Source organism: Conger conger, chromosome 3 (assembly GCF_963514075.1).
Source record: "Conger conger chromosome 3, fConCon1.1, whole genome shotgun sequence".
NCBI lineage: Eukaryota > Metazoa > Chordata > Actinopteri > Anguilliformes > Congridae > Conger > Conger conger.
In genome coordinates this window covers 30587802-30610589 of record NC_083762.1, presented here as the reverse complement: position 1 = coordinate 30610589, position 22788 = coordinate 30587802, and the positions used below count along the sequence as shown (strand labels likewise).

General features: G+C 39.0%; 1 protein-coding gene across 7 annotated transcripts; it reads left to right on the top strand.

The window, feature by feature from the left end:
• The first annotated feature begins 540 nt into the window (after positions 1-540).
• tdrd3 (tudor domain containing 3) lies at positions 541-21323 on the top strand. 7 transcript variants are annotated; one of them, XM_061235646.1, is made up of 16 exons: positions 542-805; positions 3898-4018; positions 4962-5046; positions 6439-6504; positions 8055-8115; positions 8197-8357; positions 9968-10109; positions 10328-10399; positions 11490-11639; positions 12285-12431; positions 14255-14423; positions 14677-14802; positions 14953-15929; positions 16477-16602; positions 20679-20780; positions 21095-21323. In XM_061235646.1, the coding sequence occupies exons 5-16, from the start codon at positions 8059-8061 to the stop codon at positions 21134-21136; spliced, it is 2271 nt and encodes a 756-aa protein (XP_061091630.1). In that variant the 5' UTR covers positions 542-805; positions 3898-4018; positions 4962-5046; positions 6439-6504; positions 8055-8058; the 3' UTR covers positions 21137-21323. The 7 variants fall into 7 exon arrangements, with proteins under 7 accessions (XP_061091625.1, XP_061091629.1, XP_061091627.1 ...); XM_061235641.1 differs by lacking the exons at positions 3898-4018; positions 8055-8115 and having other exon boundaries at positions 541-805; XM_061235645.1 differs by lacking the exons at positions 3898-4018; positions 8055-8115; positions 21095-21323 and adding an exon at positions 20419-20468 and having other exon boundaries at positions 541-805; positions 20679-20778.
• Positions 21324-22788: the final 1465 nt, after the last annotated feature.

Below are 22788 nucleotides of genomic sequence, written 5' to 3'. Positions count from 1 at the left end.
CATTTCTGAGATTGTTTATAGGGGCAGGGGAACGCACATTCAGTTTCATTTGATTTTGTGTTTTACGCTTCATAAGAATACATTTGATTTTCTCAAAACACAGACTATCAAATGTAACCTAATATCATAAACTATACAGAGCCACGTCCCTGACAGAATGCCACACTTTTTTTGGGCACGGAGTTCTTATATTAAGTGATTTTGAGAAGGCAATTGGATTTTTGAATGGGAAAATGTATTTATGACCCAGTGGGCGTGGTTTCGACGTCAGACTTCTGTGTTTTTCCCTTAAGCTTTTTGCTAAGAGTGTCAAGTAAACATCCACGCTTCTACGACGAAAGTGGGAAGGGGTGGTAGAAGTCGGAGGTGTCCTCAGTCCGCCGCCAGACTCTGTTGCAACATTTTAGTCAGCGAAATACTCTCTACACCACCACACTAGGTGGCGGTAGGCAGATTTTAGAGTGTACGTTTACGCTTGTAAACATAAGGAAAAAGAAGAAGTTGGCTGACGTAAATATTAAGCTCTTTTTTTTCTAGGGCCTTTCCACTTTGACCCGATACGCGTGCGCCGATGTTTTGGCTGATACAAATAGTTTCCAGCCAGGCGGGCCGTTGTTCTTTCTTTATCGGCGCTAAGTAATTCCTCGACTTATAGTAAATCGATGTTGATATCGGGTCATTGTGGCAATAAATTATTATTTATTTTTTTTGCAATGTTCAGTTAATTGTCCGTTAACCAGTATTTCAAACTCGTTTGGGAAGAAAAAATGGCTGATTTCAGCTCAGCCCTAACCAAAGAAGGCTGGTGGGTAGCAAATTCCGTGGCTACGGTAGTTCTCACAATGTCAAAAAGAAAATGTTCTGTGTTTTTATAGATTACAAAGCTACCATTATGTGTGGTGACATGACAGCATTTGTGCGGAAGCGTATCAGCTAAGTTAGCTGGCTTGATAGCTGCTATTGCCAACATATGTTAGCTATCCAGCTAACGCAAGGTGGGCCTGAACTGCACAACATATTGGCTCCTTGGCTACTAGCTAGTGTATAAACTTATAAGTTATCCGTTATCTTATCGATTGAGTATAGTTCGCTGTGACTGTGGTAATGTTAGGCAGCTTGCACTAGTTAGCTAAAGAGCTCTAATACATTTTCGGTTTCACTTCGTTGTTCGAATCTTGGCGCATTTTGTGGAAAAGCAAGTAACTAGCAAAGCTAGACGTGGCTGGCGTTAGCTATGTGCAGTAACGTTACAGCTAACGTTGGCTTCCTTGACGTGTTAGTTTTAAGATCTGAGATTGTTAACGTTAGCAAACTTACTTTAGTCTAACGTTACTGCTGTTCCACACGCGAGACAAAAAGCAACATTACATTGTGAAAATCTGGAACGAGTCATGACAAATCACACAAAGCGTAGCTAAATATCTTTTTTTTTTTTTTAATTCTGCTGATGTACATTAGCTCAATTAGCTAACGTTACGAGCGGATTTATGGTTTTAAAGAGTAACATTAGCTGTTTTAGCTAGCCAATACATAAATGCGTTAGTCTGGTTTAACGTTAGGTGCTTTGTCATAAGATTTCATAAAATAATTCCGTAGCTAGTCTACCTGTTTTCATCCTGGACATATATATTTCGCTTGCTGGCATAACTTATCTCCTTTACCGTAGCAGCACTTTCGAAACAAAGTATTGTTAGATAATATGGCATTTCTCGATATAATTGTGCCGCTGTGCTAACGTATTTCTACGCTTGTGGATCAGGCTCTGTACGGTAAGAATACATTTTAGCTAGGACCTCGCAATACCGGCATTGCTTTTGTGGAAAGTGTTGCAATGGTAACAGCGATACATTTCGCTTCCTATAAATAAATCATTCAATCAATCAGGCTTTATTTATCGACCGCATTTCATACAAATTTGCAACACAATGTGCTGGACAATAAACATAAAAATCAGATGATTCGTAAAAGACACAATGTAATTAAATTGATTAATACAATTATTTAAGAATATTAAAATGATTACAAAAGAATATGGATATACTAACTAAAAGCAATGCAAAAAAGGTAAGTTGAGATTATTTTAAAAAGTTTCTACAGATGCAGATACCTGCAGTCCCGCCAGCAATTCGTTCCAAAAGCTAGGGCCACAGAAGAATGCCCCCCGCTTCTCTTAGCCCCAACCCTTAGAAGGCTGGTTCCAGAGGACTTTAGGGACCTTTAAAAGCACATCTGCTAAATAGGGAGGTGAAATACCATTAAGTGATTTGAAAAACCAATAAATTATTGGTTATAATAACTATTGTAATATAATCTAAAAGATACGGGAAGCCAGTGCAGGGTTCGTATTACAGGTGTGATGTGATATTCTTTCTTTACTCTGGTTAAGACTGGCAGCAGCATTTAGTATGAATTGAAGTCTGTTTATTTGTTTTTGGGAAGGCCACTTAAAAGAGCAGTACAGAAATCTAGTCGATTAACGATAAATCTAACCAACCTCTGCATCTTGCTGTGTTAAGAAAGCTCCTGCCTTCACATTTTTTTCTGATCTGGAAAAAGGCAGACTCTGTAACCATGCTTGTATTTGAATTAAAATTTAGACCAGAATCTAAAATAGTACTCTGTTTTTGTCTGTGAAGCCAAAGTGCCCAGGCTTGAATGAACAAAATTTCTTATTAGTTTGGGACAGACTAGTAGTGACTTGCAGTGGCATCTGTCCAGTATGTAGACTAGACTAACCAAGTGAGGGTTTCTTCATGATCAGAAAAAAATTCTAACAACGTTACCTGGTTGATTATCCAAGTAATTAAGTCAAGCTCTATACAGTAATGGGAAATGATTCTTACTTGCCGACTTTGATTGTAGCTTGCTTGGGTTAACTTAAATAGTGTACACTTTTGTTTTTGCAGAACAAGGACAACCATGCCGGTTTTTGTATGACATATGTATATGTATATAGAGGTCTATGTAGAAGCAACATAGACCAACACCCAATTATATATTTAAATCACAAAATTAAGGAATTATGGTGAGCATTTTCTTTGTGTGAATACATTTCTTAAAGTAATATGATATTATTCTTTGTTTAGGAAACCCTCAATCTGTATCAGTCATATTTTAAGTTAAAGAATGACCCATGTAAAATACATTTCCCCACTAGGTGATGCCATTTTGCAACCTATGTGCTTTTGTTTTGAAGCCAAGTTGTGGTTTCCTGTGATTATTTAAAGGCCATCTCTCATTGTCCTGTCAGAAGCTGTTCTGATTCCTCTTCAATTGAGAAGGCCTTTTATGTTTAGTAAAACTCAAGGAATGTCCTACTTTCCTTAAATGTACAAATATATTGAGGCTCAGTAGCACAATCACCTCGTGTACAATACAGTGGAGTGCTCTGACATTTTCACATATTTAAAAATGAGTTCTAAATCTGTCCCCTTTAGACCATGTATGAAAAGGTTATTTTTGCTTGACCGGCACACAGAAATTTAGAAATTGCACGTCACATCACAATAGCACCTTACCAAATAAGGTTATATTTTCACCCTTCTATTCAGTTTCATACAATTAATTAGCACCAACAATTATACATGACTGCAAGTTGGTTTCAAACGCTAAGCTTTCTGCATGTGAGATGTTCAATTGCCGCTATGCTGGGGTTCTAAAAACCTTTTGAAGTTTCTCATATTGCGTTAGTGACAGACTTTCTGTTCTGCTCTTTTGGTTCTGTAGTACAGCGCATTGGATTCAAAATGGAATAATGAAAATGCAGTTGAAGTGTAGACTGTCAGCCTTAATTTGAGGGTACTTACCGAGTGTTCTGTATAGGAATTGCAACCCTTTGTATGCATAGGCCACCATTTCAGGGTACCTTGGCTTCACATGTGTTTCCAATTACTGTAGTTAGAGGGGCAACATGGCTCAGGCAGTAAGAGCAGTCGTCTGGCAGTTGGAGGGTTGCTGGTTTCGATCCCCCGCCCGGGCTGTGTCGAAGTGTCCCTGAGCAAGACGCCAATCGCCGTTGGTGTGTGAGTGTGTGTATGAATGGGTGAATGAGAAGCATCAATTGTACAGCGCTTTGGATAAAGGCGCTATCTAAATGTCTTTAAGATGTTTTCAGTCACTTCCTTAGCACAGGTATAAGGCAAATTATCTCTGAAAGTTATCTTCGCTGTAGAGTCATTTCAGAACGTTACAAATACCAAACAAACATGTGAAAACATTTCCAAATGTAGCTGACCACAGTTACTGACTTTTGCAGATTAGCTACAGGTTTGATTAGACCTGTATTCTTAAAAGAGCTAGATGTGAGCACATGTAATGTTACTGGTATATTTCTGTTGTTGGGTCAGTGCAGAATGCAGACAGTTCAAGTGCTTATTCACTTTTGCTTTTTGTGTAGTGCACCTGGAATGATCGGAAGTTGGAATTTCATTTTGCAAATCTGCGTAAAACACATGGTTAACACTCTAGTCCCATTGTAGGTTAGCTGCTGTGCTACCATTTATAAGTTGATAATTTCAATGAAAACAAGATATAAAGATACAAGATATAGATTTTTTTAATTAATTTTTTTATAAAGGGTAGAAATGGTAGGCCTAAGTCCATTGCTCCAGCAAGGGTGGGCTCACAACAACTATGGAGTAAAGTGCTCACATTTGCCTCCTCGTGGTGGTTGTGTGAAAAGAAAGCCCGAAACCACTATTGGTTATGGGCAACTGTTTCATGGCAAAATGTAATGTGATTGCTGTCGGAGCCTCCCAAGTATTTTTCCCAGCCAGCAGCATTCTTGCCACAGAAGCAAACCACCAAATGAAACACGAAAACACTTTATATCGAACATTATTGTACAAGCTACTTTTCTTGCGCACAAAAACTGTTTAGGCCGGTCAAATGCATGAAAAAGCTATTTAAATCTATAATTTAAAAAAATCATGGGTGTGAATTAATCTTTCTCCCCCTCTCAGGTACCTTTCAGATGAAGGCATAGAGATTTGCAGAAGCTCTTCGGAGAAGGTGTCTGTCAGTGACATCATCCGTATTGCACTTAATGTAGGTTTGATTTATATTCCCATGTTTTATTTCTGGTGTGGAATCAACATTAACCTTGAACCTTTTGTGTATGGTTACAGTCTTTATAATGTACACGCTATAAACAATGGCATCTCCCTCATTTAATTATAACAAGGGTATCCCCCTTAATTCCCAGGGGATCACGTAGTGTTCTGTTTTGCTATTGGGTGACCACCAGTAGTTTAAAAGTTTACTAAATTATTGTCTGTGATTGTTTGCAAGATTTCTATTGCATCATACTCATAGTGCAAGCCTCAGAGATGCTACACAAGGTTATCATTAGTGGTCCGCCTTGGCCACTTTTTGTGACCCCCAATATTAAGTCAAGACTGCCTGTGCATATTGTGTAGATTTATTAGGGTCATCGTGGCTTTTCAGAAAAGTGGAGTTTGTCAGTTTTGCAAGTAGGCTCTTTTAGTGAAGTCTTGAAAAATATCAGACCATTTCTCCATGTAATAGTTGTTCTCACAAGTGACTGTGACAAAATATAGCAATTGAAGCATGTTTAATTTGACTGCTGAAGTCATTTTCAAAAGGGTTAGTTTTTCTTCCACTTACCAGAAAATGCTGGTAAGTATTTGCAAGTATGTTCACATAATTTCATCATTTTTATTTAATTATTTTTTAGTTTCATCATTATGTATGGCATATTTCATCAGTTTTTCTGGTGACAAATTGGACCATCACCAGAAACATCCTATGGAGAGAGAAAAAAACACTTCTTTCGTGTTTATTTTCATATGGATATTGTGACCTGGCTGGAATATGGAATGAAACGTGTACGCCACTAGCAGAACCAAAAGTTCTGAAATTAACTATCGTTCTATGAATTGCGTGCATGTCTGCTAGTTCTGACTGTTTGTTTGTTGTGACTCTTCAGCTAAAGGAATCCAAGAAAACACTGACCACTAACCCGCTAAATTGCTTTATGGCATAAATGTAATCCAAATAATCAGACTAAATCAACTAGTTTACAAACATTGCTTCATATAGCCATAGTTAAATACTGATTTATACAAACATTTGACATACATGAAACAATATTTGGTTCATGCAATGCAGTTGGTTAATTCTGGCTAATTTCCTTTTCTCCTCCACCTTTTTATTTCTTTCCTCGTTTTTATGTTTTTTATTATTTTCCCAATGTGACCTAACGCCAACCCTCAGCCTGTCTTGATTTTATTTTTTCCCCATTTTTCATTTGCTTTATATGTTGAGTGAAGTCATTGACTAACATCCTTTTAAGTATTTTAAAGACATTAGGGTACTGTAAGTAATCAGTAGCTTTTTCTGGGGATAATCTCCATACGTTTTGAGGAAAGACATTTTTAATAGTGCAGCTGTGTAATCTCTGTGCTCTGTAATCTCCAGAGTGATTTAAGACCTATCGGGAAGAAGTTTCTGGCCAGTGACATAAACAGTGGACGAGTGGAGAAGGTAAGCTATGAGCTATAGCTGACAGACTTGGTCCAGCGGACCTCCTATGTGGGCTGGGTTTAGTTCCTAGTTATTGTCCATGGTATGATTATGTGGGTAAATGGTGTACGTTTCCTGTGATGGATTGCGGGCCTGTTCAGGGTATATTCCTGCCTCTCTCATCCCATGGGATAGGCTCCAGCTCCTCCCGTGAACCTGACCTGGAATAAGCTAGTTAGATGATGGATGGATGGATGGATGGATGGAGGGAGTTTTGGCTCATTGCCATTTGCCAGGTGTTTGACCACCAATTTTCAACTGTGGTTTAGTTTCAGTGATTCAGGCATAGGTCCATCAATTAGTCAATTAAACATGTTACCTCTTTCAGAAGGAGCCACAGTACATTGCCAAAAGTGAAAGCATTGGGTATATGAGAAGCTCATTGGTTATATGAGAAGCTCTAAGTTTATGATTGGTAGCGCTGGCTGATCTTCAGTGAAAGTTGATTGAAGTGGTGTTAGTGGGCCAGTAGGGGGCTCTCTTCTCTCTCTATAAAATCTAGGCCCCAGCATCATGTGTTATAGAAAAGTGCAGTACATTGCCCGGTTAATGTGGTGACAGCAAACAACCTCAGCACTTCTGCTTCTTACAAGAAGCTGCTCATGTTTTGTTGAATTAATTTTGCCATTGATGGTGCTTAAATGGTGCCCCTGGACCACTGGTAGCAAAACAATATCAAGGATCCACCGCCATATTTAACCGTAGGTATGAGGTGCATTCCAATTCAATTTTGCCTCCAAACATGCCAATGGGGTGTATGGCCAAAATGTTCGATTTTAATCTCATCTGTCCTTAGCACTCTCTTCCAGTCATAATTCCAATGAGGTTTAGCACACTCATGTGCTACCCTTCCAGTTTGTTAGTATAGAGGTGCCATTTTATGATTTTTGCTGACCTCAAGACACAACCTCTCTGAAGTTCCTAAACTGTGATCCTTGGGTTACTTATTGCATCCATCACCATCTTCCTTATTGTCTGTGGAGATAATTTTGACTGGATGGTTTGATCAATTTGCAGAAGGTAGCATCTTAAGACCAATATCTAAGTTATATAAAGAAAGTTGCGGCATTACAGAATATGGTTACAGGAAGCCAGAGAGATTTGTGGGTGTGGCCTCTATTGATATAATGTGCTTAAGCACCTTACGGTTGATATAAATCCATTAATAGATGGTGCTATTGCAAAGAAATGGTTTTACTGCAAGGTTTTTACCGCTGTATTGGCATACCTTTCAGCTATTGTTGCCTTTATGTTGTTGCTATGGCTGAATAAGATCATTTTGGTGAATAATTTTTGGTGGCCAAATAATACTTTTTAATGAACTCACCGATAGACGCCGTGTCCACCCGTGTCACACTTGTTGCAGATGATCCCTGGCAGGGGTGTGGTGGGGTTGGTAAATGGACTGCGTGACAGTGTTGGCACTTAGAAACTGTGTATTAGTTGTAATGTATCATCTACTAATGATGCTAGAACAAAGACTTTTGCTGCACCGTACTGTTTGGTTCCAGAAACATGGAAAGACTGAATCAAGCGATCTCAGGACACCTGGAGGCTCCATGGTGCAAAGGGGTTAAGTGATTTACTGATCAATTGCAGTTAATTGGTTATTCATTTTAAGTTGGCAATTGGCATTTCTGCTTTCTCCCTCAGGTACAAGGGCCATGCGTACTCCAGGTGCAGAAGATCAGGAACGTGGCAGCTCCAAAAGACCACGAGGAGTCCCAGGCAGCTCCCAGAATGCTGCGCATACAGATGACAGATGGCCACACCAACTGTGTCGGCATTGAGTTCAAACAACTATCCAAAGTCAGGTGAGGCTAATAATGTTATTTTATTGTATTTATCATTTTATTGTTGTTGGTTTGTTGTGTGCCTGTAACTAGTTGCAATGGCCCAGCCTATATGTCGACACAATTCATAATCTAAAATGAGAGGTTTACTAAGCATAATTCTATTTGTTCCTTTTTGGCACAAACATTTGTAACGCATTAAAAATATATATTCTTATAACCTTTATTCGTACTACAATTCTTGCCATGGATTTATTTAGGCAATAACTCACGACAGGCAGTGGTATATAGAAATTTTATCACAGCTAAGGGGCATTCTTCAGCCCGACGCGCAGTGGATTCTTGGAGTGAGTTATTGCTTTTATAAAATGGTTACGGTTTTATAAGAACGTTTGCCAAACATATTAATATAGATATTATTGACACAATCCAATTAAAACAGTTTATGAAGTTTCATTACACAAAAGTAGTTCCCGTATGCTTGAAAGCAGTGCCAGGTGGTTGCTATGCATTGTTACTAAACTCTTAACGTTGTTCTGCCAAACCTGCTAGCTAGTTAGCTTGCAAGCTACTGTCAGTCAGCAAACAAGGGTTTATGCCTTTTTGATGATTATTTGTGCCATTGTGCAAGTACTGAAAAACTGTCCAACCATGTTGCGTAGGTCTACTCTTTTTATTTTTTGGAGAAGCGCTCTGCTTTCTCCGGTCCAGAAAGTTTCCACGTGTGGGTCGCTCCAAAGCTCTTGCACTTCTGCCTGCTTACAGACACAAATCTCTCTTGCAAATCGAGACCCACATTGGATGGTTTCTAAATCATGTGGAAGTGGAGGCAGTGTGTATTTCTGCATCCCTGCTTGCTTGCAAATTCTGGGCAACTTTATTTTAAGGTTTTTGAAAGGCCTCTTGCATCTAACTGTTTTTAATTTTGACTCAAATGGCTGCTTCGCCACAGAGTGATACTTGATAGAACTGTAATCAAGCATTAGAGCTCACAGCCATGGTACATAGAAAATGTATCTCTGCTATGAACTAATCACATTGCGAGATTTGTCCTACCCATTTTATAATATTATTACACTCGGCTTTTTTTAAACATGGCTGCAATTTTGGTGTGTTGGAGAATACGTCTATTTGCTAAAATACTGATTCCAGTATATTCTCTGTAGCGCAAATGTTATCTGTTCTAGATTATATGCAAATAATCTAAATTCCTATCATGCATCAAAACATGTTGTTAATGAGAGAGGTCGGAGGAGAAGGCCAGACTGATCAAAGCTGACAGGAAGGTGACAGTAATGCAACTAACCACACATTACAACAGTGATATGCAGAAGAGCATCTCTGAACAAACAACGCATCAGACATGGGTAGGCAGCAGTGGTCTTTTTGGTCTTCTGCTGCTGTTCCAATAAGTAAAAAAATAAAATAATAAAAACCTAATAGTGCTCAGTGAGTGTATAGCAACACAATGCAGCTGTGTAGCATTTGTAACAAGGCTGTTTTTTGTATCAATCTGGTATTCTGGATTAATGTTTGAAATGGCTGTGTACATTAATGCTCTCTTGCATGAAAGAAAACAAGGTAAACAAAAGCTCAGAATTTACTGTGCTAACTGTTCCCTTTTTTCTCAGTCTCAACACCCCTCCTGGAACTAAAGTCAAGCTCCTGGGCACAGTTCTTGTGAAAAATGGGTTCTTGCTGCTTGATGACTCTAAAATCCACATACTTGGTGGGGAAGTCGATCACATGGTTGAAAAATGGGAATTACAAAGGGTGAGTCAATCAAGTTGACCTTAAAGTGAATCTTGAGCCTTTCAACCTTTGTGATGCTAGAATTGGCACATATTGCACATTGCTAATATCAAAAATACATTGCTTGATCAGCATAATATGAAATATTCAATCATATATGACATTGTAAATATGATCCCATGCAGTCCTATGCTAAAACCCCTGACATCAGCCAAATGGTTGCTCCCGTTTTCCTCTAGAGTTTGGCCAAGCACAGTCGAACTAATATCGGTGCAGAAGGTGGGCCACCTCCCTTTCTCCCATTTGGCCAGGTATGTTCATCTTCCTCTGCCTTTAATGCTTTAATCCCTGTCTGTTTTTCAAGTGTGTGCTCACTCTGTTGGGTCAGCACATGTTTACTTCTTGTCTGTTCCATGAATCACAATTGTAGGTTATACAGGCTGTCACGTGTAATTATTGTCTAAAGTTGCATAAAAACCTTATCTCAAATAAGGAATTTCTGGGAACAGCAGTTAGCCTCAGTTATGTGGGGTTTATAGCTCTGTATTTATGACGACATTTTGAGAAGATTGTATGAGATTTCAATGCGTTTAAAACAGATTTTTTTTCACATTGCACAGATGGTATGATGGTATCCAAATGTGTAGTTGTCATTCAAATGCGACCTGTTGTATTAGAATAAGTCGCATTGACCCCAAAACATATTTTGAGTTTTAGAAACTAATTGAAAGAGGAGAATATATATATATATATATATATATAAATATCTAACGAAACTAAAGTTATCTTTCTACTCCAGATATCAAGGGAGCTGTGTCCCGTTTCATTTTGAGTGCCACCAAATCATGTTTTTCAGAAAACTGGCTTCAAAGTTTTGTCACAAGAATTACTTGAGGCTGGGTTACCGACGCTGGGCTAACAAAACTCTGGGACTATAGCTATTTTTGCACTACACGTTTATCTCTTGACATATAGACATCAACACAGCTGACATGGTTGTTTGTGACTGGTGAACAGTGACCAGCGTTCTAGCCTCCAAACAATGCGCAACAATGGTGTTGCTTCCACTTTGACATCTTGCGTTTAAAAGTTTAAAAACTATATTTTTACTGTGAATTTGGCATTAAGAAATGCAGATTATGAAAGGCAAGCTATTGTTCTACAAAAAGAAGAAAGCCTAAAATAGCCCAAAATTAACATTTTTACCATAACATGGATGTATGAGAAAAAAGAGGCCATCGCACTTACAACTGCACTTAAAACAGATCACAAATATACTGTACAACTGACACGGTATTGACCTAGTGTATGTTCTGAAAGGTTGCCAAATGTTAAGTCTACACTTTTACATAAGTGTGGTATGCTATGCAGGCCCTGTCTTATTTCTGTTCCTTTTCTCAGAAATGTGTGGCGAAAGAACAGGTTGACAGCCGGGAGCTGGATCAAAGGAAGACACTGCAGGTCACCAGTGCCATGAAAACGGCAGATGAGAACGATGAGTTTGAGAAGCAAAGGATTGCTGCCATAGCAGAAATCGCAAAAAGCAAAGAGGTGCATTCACACTTTCTGACTGCCTTTATTATCTTGGAATTAATGAGTATAATTGAGCTTTGATGTATATATAGTTTTTTCATGAACTGAATAGACTGTCAGCTGCCTAAGCATGATTTGTCAATCCACTATCCCCTCGATTCAATCAGTTACACACGGCCAGTTTAATAAGGTCATATGCAGTTCAGTCAAAACCAACAAACCTTTTTTCCATGTAATGGGACACCTTACATGTCCCATGTAACGTGTATATATATATATATATATATATATATATATATATATATATATATATATATATATATATATATAATATATATTATATATATATATATATTATATATATATATATATATATGTGTGTATATATATATATATATATATATATATATATATATATATATATATATATACATACATATACACTGTTGGGTCTGCACCATTCTGGAGACTTGAGACTTGACTTGGACTTGCATCTGATGACATGTCTGGTGTGCAACAATTTTGGAATGGTAGTACCTAATAACAACCTGATATTTCGGGTACAAAGTATTTTTATGTAATGATGACTATGAGGGGATCATTGGTTCATTCAATACGTCTCTTTACAGCACTGTTTGTGTTTCTTTTTTAATGTGTGTTCAGACTCGGACATTTGGTGGTGGAGGAAATGCAGGCAGTAATCTCAACAATTCTGGTTCCTCATACAAGAATCGAGACACTTATCAGAAAAGGCGTGAAGAAAAACCTGCTTGGACCGAAAACCGATCAGAAGGGGTGTATCGTGAGCTGGTGAGTGTCCTGTTGTTGTTCTTGACTTTTAAAAATGACTAAATTTACCAACATGTAAAATATGGTAATTGTATTTCAGTGAGGTGTTCTAACTGTTGATACGCTTGTGTTCGGTATTCATAGTTCTGGACATTTAAATGATGGCGTTGGCGGTTAAAACTACTGGATTCAGAAATTGCTGTTTTAAATGAATTTTTTTAAATCTTTGCTTCCCAGTCAGTATTTACACAAAGTTTAGAGCAGCAGACATATGCCTGGACTACACAAGACAGGCTTTTAGCTCAGTCTGACTCAATTGATGCCTGTACACAAGGCCAGGCAATTTATGTGTGCCAGAACTGTGACTCTGTTTTGGATTGTTGATGGCAATGGGGGGGGGGGGGGGGGGGCTCGCGTTCCACAGACCTTCGCCGCAGAGATTATTGATGGCGTCCGGGGGTAAAGGGGGATGTTCTGCAGTTGCCATCACAGAGATTGTTGGCGGTTGTGCAAATTCACCACTGACATTTGGGGGGCACCTCACAGATATGGCCAGGGCCATGCACAGAGCTTTTGGGAGGCAAGCAAATAAAAAAGTGCACTCACTCTACCGACACACACTATTCCTACCCCGATGTTTCCACACCACCACTGTCCATAATCACACTCTGTTTTCATGTTCTGTATCATTTTGTTTGAATGTTTACTCTTGGTTTTAGCCTTGGGCTTTGTCTGTGAAGAATGGATTTGTGTTAGTCATGAAGACATTCGGAACTATTTATTGTTTAACCAATAAATCTAACAGGACACATCTGGGCATCAAGAAACACCTGTCAGTCACATGTTCAAATACTTTTGGTCACCTGATACAAAGGTGATATGTTCTAAGTTGCTTAACAAATCTTTAATTAATCAATTTAAATCAATTAATTTATTGAGTGGCCAAGTTGATCATCCGATCTGAAACCAATTGAGCATGCCTTTCATATTCTGAAGATAAATCTTAAGGGGACGAGCCCCAAAAACAAGCATGACCTAAAGATGGCTGCAATGCAGGCCTGGCAGAGCATCACCAGAGAAGACTCCCAGCAACTGGTGATGTCCATGAATTGTACACTTCATTCAACTTCTTCAAGCAGTTATTGCATGCAGAGGATACTATGCTAAACAAAATACTGAACATGACTACTTTTACGTAATATTGCTTTGTCTCAAATATTGTGTTGCCCTGGTGGGACGATGAAAAACACTGCTGTAATTTCTACTTAGTGAAAGCTAAATGTTTAAAAATGCCCTTTATTAAAATCTGAAAATAAGCACTTAAACCATGTGGTTGTTTTTATTTTATTTTTTATTTTTTTCAGATTTTTAAAAAATATAAATCTCAGATTGTAGAGTACAAATGGAAATAAAGGATGGGTCTTTTGGGAAGTTTGTCAAACTTCGGTGTTTGATTACTGCAAAATTGTAAAGTGATGCAAGTGATACAGTTCACGTTTCAAAAGTCACATTGGCAGTTGTGGCACGCCCAGTCATACGATTAATTTTTTGGGGAAAACAATCTTGGTCAAATTAAAATATATACATATTTTTGAAATTCTACAAACAATTGACATAAGTGAGATTGTTGTCTTACTGTTAAATACAATAAATTATTTTAAATAACTTCCGTCAGTCCATTCATTTGAACTGTGCCTCGAATAATATTTAACTTGTTCCAATAAAATCTTATTTGTTTTTCTCCATCCACTTTATATTCATTGTAAATAGCAAGGTATTCCAATAACATTTCGCGAAGCTGGTACAGTTACAGGATGTGAATTGTCGTCATTTCCGTCATCCAGGTGGACGAAAGGGCATTGAGGGACATCATGGAAATGGGTTTCAACAAAGAAGCTGCAAGGCAGGCACTCATGGACAACAACAACAACCTGGAGGTGGCTCTCAATTTCCTTCTCACAAATGACAAGCCGAAGCCTGTACTTGCTGATTACAGCCGACCACCACCAAGAGGTACAGCGCACAGGGAGTTTTCATTTCTAATGAGAGCTTGGGGGAACAGTTGGTGAAGGGAATGAGGACTGGAAACATTCTGACTATGCAGCTGAGAAAAGCAAGCATTTCATAATGATTAATATAAACACTGTGGTATGAGGTGGTTTTTGATTGAATAAACAAGGAGAAAGTTGCATTCTCCTCTAGTCTAACCTCATTAAACTGGACTGTGTCTGTCTTTCTCACTCTAATATTTGCCTGTATTCTCTAGCAAAGGGCAGGGGTCGCGGAAGAGCCAGGTTGGATGAAGAGGATGATGTGGCTGGAGGAAGGCCCTCTGGTCCAAGCACTCTGTTTGATTTCCTGGAATCAAAGATGGGGGCCTTTTCTATTGATGGTAATCTTTTTTACTGTATTCATATGCTAAGTTCCTCACTGGTCAGTGGCTTCTGAATAGCACCATATTAATCAAACCCATAATTATCTGCCCCTGTTCTCTACTGTCTTGGCATGAATTAACAGTATGTACTTTTCATTGTTTCTGAAGAGCCAAAAAGCCAGCCAGCTCCAAAACCTCAGGGTCAGCTGAACAAGATGATGTTCCCAGACACAGACTATTTCTCCAAAGACTTGCAAAATAAATATCCCTCAAGGAATGATCCAAGACTGCAGAGAAGCGACAAACCCCCACGCTTCCAGAAGGACAGTGAGCTCTTCAAGTCAGGCCTGGACTCTTCTACTGCCAGCCAGCGATGGAGGGGACCTGAGAACTCTGGTGCAGGTGGCCCAGACAAATGGCAGGATGAGGGCAGGAGGGGTGGGCGGGTGTTCCATGGAAATCCACGATCACGCGATCACACTGTTCCTGGAGCTTTTCCTCATCGGTCAAGGGACATTGCTGGCTCTAGTGGATTCCAGCAAGGATCCAGAGACCATATAAGTTCTGGCGGATTCCACCAAGGATCTAGAGATCAAGCAACTTCTGTTGGATTCCAGCAAGGCTCTGATGCGTCTTTCAAGAAGACTCCAAATGACAATGGAATACAACACAAACCCCCAGAGAGCAACTCTGGGGAATTGGACGTTAAGGGAGGCTCTCGGTCTGATAACAAATTTGAGGGCAACGGTAAAAGGAGAGGGGTGTTTGACAGGCAACACTCAGATACTGCTGTCAGAAAATCAGATGTTGTTGGTTCTCTGAATTCCTCCAACTTGTGGGGCAATAAGAATACCATTGTGACACAGGACTTGAATATGGTTGGGGCTGGTGGTCACACACACATTCAAAATGGGTACTCAGAGCAGCGGCGGACTGGGCCTATTAAACAGCAGTGTGGTGTAACCTCTGGTGAGGGGTTCTCCAACAAAAACATCTCTCAGAACTCTGGGCCCAAGAAAAGGTCCGGACCAATCAAAAGTCAAAAAGGCATAGAATCAGTTTTGGTCTCGGAATCAAGCGCACATGGGCTGAATAACTGGAAACCAGGCGACCAGTGCCTTGCACTGTACTGGGAAGATAACAAGGTGAGCATACGCCTGATTGTATGCAGCCATTTCATCAACATGTTGAGTTGCATGTGGAATAGTGTTTAATGTTGTCTCATGCATGTGTACTTGAGACATTAGTCAGTTAATATAAATAATATTTGATGTTAATAGGAAACCTCAGTGTCTGGTGACTTTTACACCATAATTAAACCAGGTAACTCTTCAAGAAAAGTTCAAACATGATGAAAATGAGCATTTTCTTTCTACCATTCTATACCCGAGATGTAATAACCACTGGTATCCATCTGCTTATTCATGAGTATTGCTTCTCAGCAAGCACTGCACTTTTCATCTTGAAAGTCCCTTATGTATACACTCGGTGAGCACTTGATGACATGATGGTTATATCTCTTGTTTTTGTTTACAGACAAATCATTTTGGTTTGACATTCGTAAATTACTGCATGCTAGACGAAGACGGTCTTAGAGCCAGTGTATTGTCAACATGACAGCTGCAAAACAGCAGATCAGGGAACTTAATTCAGGATGATTTGACTAGTCTGCTCTTCTTCTCTGTGTTATAGTTCTATCGTGCCAGAATCGATGCAGTGCATCCATCTGGAACGACTGCTGTTGTTGTGTTCAGTGACTATGGAAATTGTGAAGAAGTCCTCCTCCATAATATCAAGCCTGTTCACATGGACTCCTGGGTAAGCAACCTCAGTTTATCTCTCTCTTGTGAAGGAACAGCAAAGAGCCCCTTTGCTATCTTGTACCCCATTTATGTGTGCATCCATGCACGATTTACATTTGAGCCCTTACGTTAGTCCTGTTGCAACATACTTCATGGTAGGGTTGGGCGGTATCACATTTTTGAAAGCGTTAAAAAGTCCCAAAATTTTACCACGGTACATGGTTTCACCGTTTCACCAGGGGACACTGCTGTTTCACTGAAATGCAGTTAGAGGCTGCTATACAGTCTCTCACCAGAAGGTGCACACATTCCTCTGTGATAATATCAAGTGCCATTCGCAATATTATATAATAAGAAATTACTAGTCGTACACCAGAGGGTGTTTACTGACCGGTCCTGCTGTCGGCTCTGCAATCGAATTTCGTAGGGCCATTTAATTAGAGAAGAGAATAATGTTCAAGATCCAAAACATGCATTATAACACATAAGCTGAGGGGGTCTTTGCTGTTATTGCCACAAGTGATTAACCACAGTGATGTGATTAGGAACGAGGCCCTTTGCTATCATGTTACTTGATGTGTTAAATGTGTTCATTTGCGTGATCAAGCTTATCAACAATTTATCACTTAAGTGAGCAAGAAAAGTGCACCATTCATGAAAACAAAATACAGTTAGCCTACTACAAAGCAAAAAGATAAACAAAGCAATGTAACCTTACTAGCTAACATTTGACAGATAGCCTAAAGGATGAAATGCATTAATTGTATTCCCTTTTGCGAAAGAGATGCAAGCTGACGCCTCTGCGATCGATTTTTGTTTGGCCGTATAATATAATTCAAGATCCAAAATATTTATTATCACACATAGGGTATAGGGTATTAATTAAACAATAATTAGTGGCTTTTAGGCAGAATGAATAAACAAATGCAATGGAAGTTTGTAGCCTGACAGGCTAAATAACATAATAGCTATTTTTATGGTGTGAAAAAGTGTTTGCCCCCTTCCTGATTTCTTATTTATGTTTGTCACACTTAAATGTTTCAGATCATCAAACAAATTTAAATATTAGTCAAAGACAACACAAGTAAACACAAAATGCAGTTTTTAAATGAAGGTTTTTATTATTAAGGGAGAAAAAAAAATCCAAACCTACATGGCCCTGTGTGAAAAAGTGATTGCCCCCCCTGTTAAAACATAACTTAACTGTGGTTTATCAAACCTGAGTTCAATTTCACTAGCCACACCCAGGCCTGATTACTGCCACACCTGTTCTCAATCAAGAAATCACTTAAATAGGACCTGCCTGACAAAGTGAAGTACACCAAATGATCCTCAAAAGCTAGACATCATGCCAAGATCTAAAGAAATTCAGGAACAAATGAGAAAGAAAGTAATTGAGATCTATCAGTCTGGAAAAGGTTATAAAGCCATTTCTAAAGCTTTGGGACGACTCATCCAAGAGGTCACAAAAGACCCCACAACAACATCCAAAGAACTGCAGGCCTCACTTGCCTCAGTTAAGGTCAGTGTTCATGACTCCACCATAAGAAAGAGACTGGGCAAAAATGGCCTGCATGGCAGAGTTCCAAGACTAAAACCACTGCTGAGCAAAAAGAACATTAAGGCTCGTCTCAATTTTGCCAGAAAACATCTTGATATTCCCCAAGACTTTTGGGAAAATACTCTGTGGTCTGACGAGACAAAAGTTGAACTTTTTGGAAGGTGTGTGTCCCACACACCAGCAAGTCCACCTCTGAATGGCTGAAGAAAAACAAAATGAAGACTTTGGAGTGGCCTAGTCAAAGTCCTGACCTGAATCCTATTGAGATGCTGTGGCATGCTCGAAAACCCTCCAATGTGGCTGAATTACAACAATTCTGCAAAGATGAGTGGCCCAAAATTCCTCCACAGCCCTGTAAGAGACTCATTGCAAGTTATTGCAAACGCTTGATTGCAGTTGTTGCTGCTAAGAGTGGCCCAACCAGTTATTAGGTTTAGGGGGCAATCACTTTTTCACACAGGGCCATGTAGGTTTGGATTTTTTTTCTCCCTTAATAATAAAAACCTTCATTTAAAAACTGCATTTTGTGTTTACTTGTGTTGTCTTTGACTAATATTTAAATTTGTTTGATGATCTGAAACATTTAAGTGTGACAAACATGCAAAAAATAAATAAAAATAAAAATAATAATAATAAATAATCAGGAAGGGGGCAAACACTTTTTCACACCACTGTAAATAAAATGAAAGGCAAATGACAAGCCTATATATGCTTTTCAAAATAAAATAATAAAAAGAAAAAGCTATCTTGGGCTATAACTCAAGATAAAGATATTCTATATCTATTCTAGGTTTTTTGCCAAAAACACTATCCACTTTCTCTGGTTTAAGAAGATATTGTGTGGGGCTTACAACATTTCCAGCTGTGCTGAAAACATGCTCTGATGGAATACTTGTGCTATATGTTCTCCATGAACGTTTGCAAGCCTAAGCGAACGGTTTGAAAACATGACCATGAACGGCGTCAGATGTGTTTGTTGCAATGAAACACTGTGTAAAGAGAAACGTTTGCCGCAAAACTTTTCAGCTGTTCGCTGAATTTGAGGGCTCCTCTGGTCAAATTGGCTAACGTCATCTATAGCGGGTGATATCATTATAACGGCCCTGAACAGTGACAATTAAAGTCAATTTAACCTACACATTTCTACATTGTGAAACATCACAGTTACTTTTTTTTTACCGCTGTGGACCATTAGAACAGAATAATGAAATATGGGAGTTTTGAATGTAGCACGCGGCAACTGCGCCTTAATTCTTTAGACGGTATTGAGGTAGTGACCGTCAAGATTTTATATTATTGTACTGTGACACCGCCCAACACTACTTGAAGCAGTAGCTTTATTACTTACTAAGCTGTAGCTCGCAACACAGCTGTAGTTAACTGTCCACGCAAGCACATGCAAGTTTCCACCGAAGAGGCAGTTTTGTAAGTTGCTGTTCAAAACAATAAAACACTTTGCCCAAGAAATTCACCCAGAATACTGTTCTGCTTCAGCGGAAATTGCGTGTGCCATCTGGATGGTTAGATGGTACTCTGGGTAAGTGAAAACATACAATTTGAAGACATATGCTAAGTGCCAGCTGGCTTACTCAAGGATGATCAAACCCTCACCTTGAGCACAAGGTCTCTTATCAAGGGACGGCTCCTTCTCCAACCTTTTGTGTCTCATGTAACCTCTGTCATGTTGGGGCTTTGCCTTTGCATTACCTGATTATAGCACACAAAGTATGTGTGACACAGCCCCAAGAGCAGGCATTACTCATCTGCCCAGCCTACCCTCACTCGCCATCCAATCAACCACCATTCACTTCAACAGAAGGGTTCTGTAATTTATTTACTGTTTAAAGCAGGGTTTCTCAAGAGCCTGCAGCCCAGTTTGCATGGTGGTACAGCCCAAATAACCTTTTGTGAAAAAATGTAACAACTGAAAATTTGATAACAATTGCATTCGTCAAATGCACCACCAGTAAATGTTCTAAAGAGGACAGTGGTATAGTTGCCTAGTTAACCAGAATGCTGTGGGTTCAAATTCTGTTGTAAATTTACTGCTGTAAATTTAAAAAGGTACATGCATACCTAAATTGCCTGAGTAAATGTCCACCAGTAAATGTGTGATCATATAGAACAGTGGTCCTCACTCCTGGTCCTGGAGAGCTGCAGGGTGTCCTGGCTTTTGTTGTTACTCAGCACTTAATTGTGTAATTACTGCTTTAATTGATCAATTAACTCACCACCTAGTTTCTTGGGTCTGAATTGGTTTCTGATATTAAGGTGAAAACTCTGCGGCTCCCGGACCAAGAATGAGGACCACTAATATACAGGTATAACATCTTCCCAACATAAGTCTGTGACAGACGTACCTAAACATCATTGTTGGTCTTAATAAGAGGTTGATTCTTATTTACTCCTGTATATAAAAGGATTTAATAGGTTTCAGATTTAAAATAATAATAATTGGTGTAGACTGTAGAGTGGGCCTAAAAGGTTTGTTTACTCGCAGGATGAAGATGTTTATTATGAAAACTCTCTAGAATACCGCAGGGGAGGGGATGGCCAGCCAAGGCGAACACGACCAACTCAGCAGTATTACCAGCCGCCAAGAGCTAGAGACTGATGTGGACCCACGTAAAAACGTAAACATTCTTTACTTATTTGAAGTGGGTAGCAGTGCAGTGCAGTGCAGTGCAGTGTAGTGTAGTGGTTTTGTACCAGGCTAGTAATTCAGAGACTTCTGAATCAAGTGCTAGGTGAGGAAACTGCCATTGTGTTCTTGAGCAATGTAACTAAACCTGGTATAGGTCAGTAAAACGAGTAACCGGGTTGTATGACAATGTAAGTGGTGTAAGAACAGTTAAAGAACACTGTAGAGGAAATGTGTTGTGAACTGAGGATTAGCAATGTGTCTCTTTGAGCTTGTGTATTAGCAATGTGTCTCTTTCTTTTCTAGGCTGCTTCTTCAAGGAAATGCAGCGCACCTGAAATCTCATGACTTTGGCTGATCTTCCACTAGGCTTTCTTCCATATTTATGTGTTCATGTCAAGACGTGCAACATTCTAAAGGGCTTTCACTGTTGCTGCAAAAATCAAATGCAATGAAAACAAATTAAACTTTGTAATGTACAAAGACATGATGATTTGTAAAATAATAAAATGAAAATGGTAGCACATGTCACACATTCCAGCTCATTTAATTTTCCAAATAATATTAGTCTTTATTAGAGAAATATGTACTTTAAACTAAGCAAAGCTGGCAAATTTAGTTTGTCTTCTTCTTGGTCACATGATGCATGGTGTTGTAACATGAAAATGCACACTTTGAAAGCATAGAACTCTTGACCCATTTGCAATCACAAAATGTGGTACATACAGTGGACTCCAGAATTATTGGCACCTTTAATAAAAATGAAGAAAAAAGGCTGCATAAAGATGTCCAAACGTATGGGAAAACAGCACAATTCCATTTCAATACATTTATTCTCCTGTTTTAATGTTTTTACCAAATCTCATTTTTTTCTGAAAACCATAGGGTTCAAAATAATTGGCAACCCAAACAAATATTGTAAATAAAAGCAAAGTGAAATTGACAGTTTACTTTTATTTAGTTAATCTTGAACTACAGTGGGCTCCAGACTTATTGCCATCCTTGTTAAATATACACAATTATTGATGTACAGTGCTCTCCATAATGTTTGGGACAAAGACCCATTATGTCTTGATTTGCTACAATTTTAGATTTGGAATCACAATTAAAGTGTGGTTAAAGTGCACATTCTCAGAATGTTATTAAACGGTATTTTTATAAATTTTCACCATTTAGAAATTACAGCTGTGTTTATATATAGTCCCTCCATTTCAGGGCACCATAATGTTTGGGACACGTGTTCACTGTATTTTTCAGGCTGCCTTAATGCAGATATAAGACTGCTCTCATTGACAATGAGACTTAATGAGGTTACACAGCAAGGTGCAATCCACTGGTTAGCTGCAAAAATAGGATGGCCCGGTTACAGTTTGCCAAGAAGTACTTAAAAGAGCAACCACCATTCTGGAAAAGATCCTGTTCTTGTGGACAGATTAATTTACATTATATCAGAGTGGCAAGAGCAAAGTATGGAGGAGAGAAGGAACTGCCCAAGATCCAAGGCATACCACCTCATCTGTGAAACGTGGGGATGTTATGGCCTCAGCATGTATTGCTGCCTAAGGTACTGGCTCACTTAGTCAGGTCCATAAATATTTGGACATCAACATAATTCTATACACCACCACAATGGATTTGAAATTAAACAAGATATGCTTTAACTGCAGACTTTCAGCTTTAATTTGAGGGTATTTACATCCAAATCAGGTGAACGGTGTAGGAATTACAAGTTTCTATATGTGCCTCCCACTTTTTAAGGGACCAAAAGTAAGGGGACAATTGGCTGCTCAGCTGTTCCATGGCCAGGTGTGTGTTATTCCCTCATTATCTCATTTACAAGGAGCAGATAAAAGGTCTAGAGTTAATTTCAAGTGTGCTTTTTGCATTTGGAATCTGTTGCTGTCAACTCTCAATATGAGATCCAAAGAGCTGTCACTATTAGTGAAGCAAGCCATCATTAGACTGAAAAATCAAAACAAACCCATCAGAGAGATAGCAAA

Excerpts from the sequence above, each read along its gene's own strand:
- tdrd3 (XM_061235641.1), top strand. The coding sequence starts at position 768 with ATGGCTGATTTCAGCTCAGCCCTAACCAAAGAAGGCTG. Across the intron at positions 5,047-6,438 it reads TCATCCGTATTGCACTTAAT|AGTGATTTAAGACCTATCGG; the intron begins GTAGGTTTGATT and ends TGTAATCTCCAG. Across the intron at positions 8,358-9,967 it reads AAACAACTATCCAAAGTCAG|TCTCAACACCCCTCCTGGAA; the intron begins GTGAGGCTAATA and ends CTTTTTTCTCAG.